This window comes from Lissotriton helveticus, chromosome 8 (genome assembly GCF_964261635.1).
Source record: "Lissotriton helveticus chromosome 8, aLisHel1.1, whole genome shotgun sequence".
Classification (NCBI taxonomy): domain Eukaryota; kingdom Metazoa; phylum Chordata; class Amphibia; order Caudata; family Salamandridae; genus Lissotriton; species Lissotriton helveticus.
Genome location: NC_136069.1, coordinates 143317735 through 143326083, shown reverse-complemented (window position 1 = coordinate 143326083; position 8349 = coordinate 143317735). Strand labels below are relative to the sequence as shown.

The following is an 8349-nucleotide window of genomic DNA, read 5'->3' as shown; positions in this document are numbered from 1 at the left end:
GTTATTACTACATTTAAAAATGAACTGAAAGAGAACGGTTAATCACTGGTAAACTAAAAGCTAGTGTGGCAGAACTACTCACAACCTCCATTGTCCCTCTAAAAGCAATACACAACTGAGCTCCCTACTCAACAAATGCATCAATTAAATAGGATCACCTCCCCCTGTGCTTAGTAACCTCCAATAGCTACCCACTGAAGCACAAATACAATTCGAAACTTGCTGCCTAGTTCACTAAACCATCCAGAATGACAATCCACCTTACATCGTCAAATAACTCCACAAGTCTGGAGGCTCAAGAGCAGACTGAAGAGCCAAAATGCACATTTATTGGAGGTTCACATATCTCTATCGCTCTGAAAAGAAGCCACCAACACCAATTTAACTCACTACCACATAAACTAAGAAAACTTCTTCCCATCATTACCTTAAGGAACATCTCAAAGCCCATCTATTCAGTCAATTCCCCCAACATACAAGAACCGGTACCTTGTCATTATCTCAATCCAACTGTTCCTATCGCCATTAAACAAATGTTGGGAATATGTCTGTCATTTTTCTTTCCATTTCTTTCGTGATTTCGGAATTGCATACAATGAGGAAGGATTTACAATTGTATACACCTTTGAATCCATGCAGCCTTGTCTGAACAATTTGTGGAGTAAAATTGGGAGATCTGGTTCAGTTAAAGACAGAAGCAGTTACAAAGCTCTGGATTATCTTGGATGGACTTCCTACGTATATTGTAATATGACATCAGGGACGTCAAAAGAGCCTACATTATGGAATAACCTAATTTCATGATTGGCTCATTTGTCCATGTAAATCAACATACCATATATCTCTATTTTGATTGTTCCACAGCAACGTACTATTTGGATTTTATATTTTCTCGTTTAACTTTCCATCTAATTGTAGTAAGGCCTTTCTCTAACTACTATGAGAGGTTTGGGTGGAGTGTTCCAAATACCATTTGTGTGAAGTTAAAAATATTTACAGTGGGAACGTTGCCACGGGGGATTGTTTTATTTTTAACTGCTCTGGATGTAGACAGCCCATTGATTGTAACCATAGGGAGTCCTTTCAGATATGGAAGGATGACTGGTATATGGGAAAGTTGGTTATAATAATTCCCCTCGTGTTTTACATTTCTTTAGCTTTTTCATTGAGTTTCTCAGTTTTTTAAATTTTTTCATAAAAAGGACCTTAGGAGTTACTTTGTTTTCCAAAATAAGTCTTTGGAAAGTCTGCTAGAAACCATGACAATCAGGTTGTTTACACAATTAAATTGATCGTCATTCTAGTAGCCCTAACCCATCCCCACAAATAATCCATTTAGGGAGACGATCAGTTCAGTGATTTCGTTCAAAGATAATTTTTTGCTGTATCGCAATGATTCTATGAGGTCAAGTGCCTAGTCATTTCAAATAAACTGAATGGCAGAAGAGGCCCTGGTTGCCGATTATATCCATGAAGCATAGAGCATTCAGTGGATAAACTTTGATTGATCTTTGTTTAAAGTGTAACCAGAGGTCTCTGGATATTCTTCAATAGTGTTCATCTGAGCTGAGCTACTTAACTACTAAATGTGGTCACCGCCTGCACTCAGGTGCCATGTCTCAGCAGGTGCAGGGCATTATAGGGGCTGCGGGCAGGTGCAAGCAGATGGTACTTAACAATTCTTCGTACCAGGTGTCTTATTATATACCTGCCTTTGGGCATTAGCCCTGCGTTGCTTCAGTCTCTGGGGTTGTTAAAGATTGCAGGGATTTGTTAGCATGAGCTGAAAGCCATTTTGTAGTTGGCAGCCATTTTAGATAGCCATGTGCTCGCCATGAGCTGTTTCCCTCTTCAGAGCCTTGCACATGCTCGGAAGGGCCTAGCTAGTAGAATGCACCTGCTTCTCTAATACAACTGTCAGGCTATTTTTGTTGCTGTATGGAGAAGTAACTCCCCTCCCACTTTGTTGAGCAAGCAGATCTTGCATGCCCATATTAGGCATTTTGTATGCTTACATGAGCCAGGACTGCCCCTTGGTCTTATGCTGACTATGTAACCCTAAGCATATATAAGGCCCCAGTTTTCTGTACTCCTTAGACTGCCTCATTCATTTGCTAAGGCTTCTGTGTGACGTAGTCTCCCTCATTTGAGGTTATTAAAGATGTTACTTTTAAATAATATAGCTTCTGTGCCAATTTCTTCTTTGTTGGTTTAAAAAGACCAAGTATCAGTGAGACCCCTGAGAAGGTTTCTATTTTCTTCAGGGTGGCTATCGTGGCTGGTGGGTTCGGAGTGGTGCATTGCTCCTTCTACAGTAAAACACCGCTTGCCCTAGCCTGACTTCAACAAAGCAGCTGTGATACAAAATACGCCTGAGCGGCAGCCTGATCTGAAGGAAATGCTCTTGGCTTTCTAACACTACTTCTGATAGAACCCACCTGCAGCATGTTTCTGAACAACTAATGTTATTGTGTGCTATAGTTCATGTTAATTTTTCCTTTATTCTAGTCATCTCCCATAATGAAACTCCCTGATATTCTCCTTACCTGAAAGCCTGGATTCAGACATAGGACACCTCTCACACTTACAAAAGACCACACAAGTTAACTACACTTATAAACAGTTTGTCCTATCCTAACCTTTGGTCTGAGCATCTTTTCTATTACATGGCTTTAGATAAGCATACACTCACCTGTGTGGACGAACATGTGCTTCACATAATTCTGTTTGGCGGTGAAAGTCTTGTTGCAGAGAGTGCATTCGTAAGGCTTCTTCTCGCCCTGCCCGCCTGCTCCTGTATGCCCCACCGATGACACCAGGGCCTGTGGGGTGGGCAGCTGTGCAGTAAAATTTGACAGACTGGCCTGGGGCACCGTCACAAATTGAGTTTGTGTGCCAGTTAAAGGCTGGGGCAAGGTGAAGAGGAAAGGCTTGGGGCCACTGCCAGCAGCTTGTGTGGTGAATAGGGCAGGTAGGTAGGTGCTTCCAGCAGTGCCAATAACCTGGGTGTTGCTGGTCAGTGTCAAAGGCATCCTTAAGTTGCTAGTCAGGGTTTCCGTCTGGCGCAAGTAGAGCTGGGTAGTTGGCAATGCGTGGGCAACAGATTGGCTGACAGAAGTCTGCAACACTGCCTTTTCGGTGCTGTCACTAATACTGAGTACTGTGCTATCCAAATCAACATCGTTGCTTCTCTCTGGTGAGGATGAACAGGTTTCTCGGTTCTGTGGATTCTCAGCCTGGCTCCCAGTGATTTCATCTTTAAGGTCGTTCTGTTCTGTCTGGGAGGCATCCTGTTGCCCCTCACGGTTAAGGCTGACCATGTACTGCTGCTCTAGTGAATCGGGTTCTGTGCTAATGGACGAACTGACCCCCGAGTCAAAACTTTCTCCTTTAGGCTCGCTCTCAGTCCCCTCTGCTTGGTCGGTGTCTTCAGTGCATTCCTCAGACTCATTGCGTTCCAGGCCTTGTGGTCTCTGCTGCCCGTAGTAGTCATAATCATCCTCTAACTCCTGCTTGATTTGAATGTTTCCAACAAGGGTTTGAATACGGACTGGCCTTGGTTGCTTGCGGCAGTGCGTGGTCTCAGGGGTGACAGAAAGGTACCGCCCCATTTGCCGGGAGTGTTCGTGAATTCGGGTAATCCAACTTGGGTCTTGCAAGTGATGCTGCCGGGGGAGGCTCAAGGCTGTTTCATGATGGCTGACAAGGGCTCCGCTGTAGAAGGAACGCTCCCCACTGCCATTCTGCATGGAACAGGCATAAAGGGCAGAGTAGATTCTGTCCACACTGTGCTGCTGATGACCCTGCAGGTATCCTGACTCAGTGTCACTACTCTGCCCTGACGTTCCCGACTCTGGAGTTCCCCTGGAAGTCTCCTGGCCAGAGTCCTGCATCCCAGAATAAACCCCCCCAACATTCTGTGAGACAATACGAGTGCACTCATCAATCACTGTCTTTATCTGCAGGATGCTGGCCGCTGTCAATATCTGCAGGGCCTCAGACTGTGAGACCCTCAGCACCCCACTGTACATGAAGTCGATGAGTTTTTGCACAGACTGGACCGACACCACTGAGGGGATCTCAATGTCGCTGTAGCCTAGCAGCAGCTTGTCTTGAAAGAAAGGGCTTCCAGCGGCCAGCACGCAGCGGTGGGCACGCAGCATGCTTCCGTGGATGCGGACCGTCACGTCACAGAAGTGGCCACGGTTGCGCTGCTCGTTGAGGGTCTCGAGCACAGAATTGCTGAAGTTGTGAAGATTGATGCTGTGAATGCGCTCTGTCATCCCCTTGCAAATGATGCTCCCTGAAACATAAAAAATAAAGGCAAAATCAAGTAATAGTTGCTATTATTGTACTGTAATAACTGGAATAGAATCATATGACATCATCCAGAATGCCCTAAAGAATTATGATCAATAATATGCTGATGTAGCACTTTTATTAATATGTAGTATAGTTTTCTATTTATTTGTAACATTTTAGTACAGTGTTTATGATGGAGGCTATAGCACTTTCTGCATTTTTATATAAGTGCTAAGCGTACTACAAAGCTTTTACCTACACACTGCATCAGGGCGCAATGAATACTTCAGACCATCTACGGCATTCCCAAAAGGTTAGTAAACATAATCCAATAATTATGTGTGGAACTGTAAACTCAGTTAATCCTCACCGGGTGGGTGCTGGGTGGGGTTAGGGAGGTGCTGAGGGGGCTATTTGCAAACTGAATTTTGTAGTACTTATGTAGTAGTACAATAATACTAAAGTACTCGAAAATGCTGTTCACAAACCTACAAGTGAAAATCTCCACCTTCATCTCCTATCTAGATCTTCACATATGTAAGTGCCCTATTTAGTGGTCGATTACGATGTCGTTCGGAAATGCTCCATTTCGGATTCGGGTCTGCCTAATCCGAATCTGAACCCCTCTTTCTGACCGATTTGGAAAGCTTTCGAAGCGACCGGTTACGATGATCGGAAACGTTTGGACTTTCCAAGTCGGTTCCGGATGGCATTCAGAGGAACCGAGTCGTCCGGAGGTGACTCGTACAGGCCAACGATCCATGTTTCTGACCAGGCGATTAAGATGTCAGATTCGGACAGCCTTTCTCAATCAGTTGTTATGACACAGATCGGCTGTCGTAATCTGAATTTGGGAGCTCGTAGCAGGCCCTTCGCCCAGAGCCTTCCGATTGGACCCCTTAGGGGTACCCAAGGGACCCCTCTTTGCAACCATTCACAGTGAGGCAGGCACCATGGGGTTCCCGCCACAGGTTGCATGATTTTCGCCAGCCACCCCTTACTTCAAAGAGAGCCTGTGTATTCAGTCGGAACATAGGCTCTCTATAAAGTCAATGGAATCCAATTCGGTCAGAAACCATTCCGAGCCCGATTCGGTCGGAATGCTTTCTGAACGAAATCAGAATCGACTCCTAAGTAGTAAATGTGGGAGTGACCAGGGGAATGGTTGGAAAAAAGGGCATACTTACTACTAATGGGACGATTCCGATTTCGGGCGGAAGGGCTCCGAACCATGTTTGGAGCCCTTCCGACCGAACCGGAATGTGTGGGCCGAATTCCTTTCTGACCGAGCCATTCTGATGGGCTTGGTTTGAAAGGAATCCGACTCGGATTTCCGGATTACAGACGACAGGCTCAGAGAGCCTGTTCCCAGTCCGGAAATCCTCCAGTACTCCCCGGTCACCTCTGTACGACCGAGGGAGTACGATGGCAGCTATTCACTGCCTTTTCGTGCCGTCTGCCCCGCACGAAAAGGCAGTCAGAAGCTGTCTCTGGGTACCCCCAGCAGGGCCCCCATGGGTGTGAGGCTGCCGGATGGCGGCTGGGGGAACCTATGGTTCCCCTCCGTTGATCCCTGCACCCGGTGGCAGACACCTTGGGGTGCCGGCAACCGGGTGCAGGGATGAACTGCACCCCTGCTTTCTACATTGCAAGCATGCTTTCCAGTCGGAAAGCATGCTTGCATTGTAAGGTATACGAATGCGACCGAACCCTGTGCGGTCACATCGTACTAGCAGGGCTGTAACTGACGACAGCAGGTCGGTTGGTTACAGCTCCTGCCCGACGCCGGACGGACTCAGGTCCATCCGACATCGGAATAGGCCCCTAAATAGGAACAGTTCCTTTAGGAAGGAGTATAGAAGGGTTTAAGGAGGGTTAGGGATTGGTTAAAAGAGGGACATACACCGAGTTATAAAAGAGTAATAGTATTACTGTTCATAAATTGAACTTCTAAACTTTCTAAATGCAAAAAAGGACAACAAACAGTAGTAAATTACTCTAGCTTAGAGTTGGATGACATAAAGCACCACACATGACCGACCAGTAGTAGTGTAGCACGTTCCAATAGAAAATAATAGAGGTAGGGACAAAAAAAAAATCATAATAAAAATAATGTTACCTCAATGTTTTTTTATATGTTAAAATATACATATATATATATTTTAATGATTCTCAAAATAAAACATCGTTATAATATTATTATAATATTTTAACAACTTTTTATTAGATTTTTAAAGTGATGTCGTTTTGAATTGTAGTAAAATATAATTAAACTACTTTTAATTATTTCTATGCATCACTTTTAATATTTCTTAATGTATAAAAAAATAGTGTTGTAGTATTTATATTGTCTGCTACATTTAAAATAAATATGTAAGGGGAGGAGCCGCGTCAGCGAGCAAGATGGCCGCTTAGAGACTCGGCTCCGCCGACCCAACTCTCCTGACCCAACATCCTGACACTTATCCTGAGCCCCAACCCCCATTCCTGGTGGGGGAACTGCAGCGACGCCCGTGGGTAAAAATTCGGGCTGCTCCCGAGATCCGGCGGCCGCACAACATCATCAGTGAGATTGTCGCTCTGGGAGACCGGGGCCTCGAGTCGAGGCGCGGCCACCTGCAAGTGGAACAACATCGGCCGCTGAGGGCCGGTAGGGATCGGCCCGACTCGCAGTAATTGCCGAGAGTGCCCCGCGATTGCTAGTGAGCCCCGCACTGCAGGAGTGTTGTCTGGGCAGCAGCATAGAGACACAGACATGGTGCTGCCCCTGGGATCTGCCCCAGTGGAGTGTTTAATAAGCCGCGATTGCCCCAGGATGTGTGGTCGGTCCCGCAGCGCGGGATTATCGATGGCAATTGCGGAGGGGCACAGACACAGTACTGCCCAGATGGAGATGGCCTGACTGGGTGATATCTGGGGAGGCCCACATTACAGGAACATTCGCCAGGCAGCAACACGGGGGTGCAAGGGCGAGGCTGCCCACGGGATCTGCCCGTTTGACTGTGAGTGAGAGCCCCGGTGGATTGCGAAGCGGGCCGCGAGCGTCCAAGGGGGACTGGCGGGCCCCGCGGCGCAGAATTATCGATTGGCCTATATCAGAGAGACACAGATGCTGTGCTGTTCACAGGATCTGCCCGAGGGTGGGTGGCTTGGGTCCCCGGTGGATCCTGGATGCCCGGAGGAACTGCTCGAAGGGTGCACTGGTCAGGCTGTGTGGCTTGTGCTCTTCCCCCGGTGCGCGGATCATTTTTGCGGCCTGATTTTAGCGCCAGAGCATCATGATATTTGCCTGTCGGGGTGGCTCTGTGGGCGGCGTGGAACTCCTGGTGTGATACGGCTGGCCCTGGACTGACTACCGGCTAAGACCTAGCAGAGGCGAGCGCTGCAGGATCGAGGGTGGCCCGTTGCCGGATATTGGGGGCAGGAGGAGATACTGTGGCTCCGACGACGGACGTGGAGAAGGTGTATTTGTCATCAGAGGGCGAGATGGCGGCGAAAGCTGAATTGGATAAATCCCTGCCCAAGTCCACTAGAGGGGCCAGAAACATCCAGTCCAACAAATTGGATCGCTATACCCTACCTAAAGGGTCTCCGATGGATTTGAAAAAGGGCCCCGCGGGAGGGGCCGAGGACACTCCTGTAAGGGACGAGCCTACGCTGACGGATCTCATGGCGGCCATCACTGGAGTGCAGACATCCTTGGGCCAGAAGATGGAGACCTTGGACAATAAACTGGACACCATCACAATTGAGGTGGGGCTGATAAGAGCGGATCTCACAAAGGCAAGTGAGAAAGTCAAATCGCTGGAGGTTAAGACAGCTAGCCTCATAGATGATGTTAACTTGCTGCAGCAAGGGGTGCGTGCATGATCTTAAGACCTCGAGGGTTCTTACCGACCGGAAGCTTGACGATTATGAAGGACGGGCGAGACGTAACAACGTTCGTATAATGGGAGTGCCGGAGAAGTCTGAGGGCCCGACACCGGATCTCTTCGTTGAAAATCTTATTTTGAAACATCTCAAACCTAAAGGTCTTAGTAACTTCTT

The 8349-nt window shown here is 47.3% G+C and overlaps 1 protein-coding gene across 20 annotated transcripts in view; it reads right to left on the bottom strand.

The window, feature by feature from the left end:
• Nucleotides 1–8349, bottom strand: part of ZBTB20 (zinc finger and BTB domain containing 20) — a 2277743-nt gene that overhangs the window by 22734 nt on the left and 2246660 nt on the right. For all 20 annotated transcript variants that reach the window (XM_078656729.1, XM_078656731.1, XM_078656734.1 and 17 more), the window contains one exon: nt 2693–4303. In XM_078656729.1, the coding sequence (XP_078512855.1) occupies nt 2693–4283 (1591 nt within the window). In that variant the 5' untranslated portion in view covers nt 4284–4303. The remainder of the gene's footprint in view (nt 1–2692; nt 4304–8349) is intronic.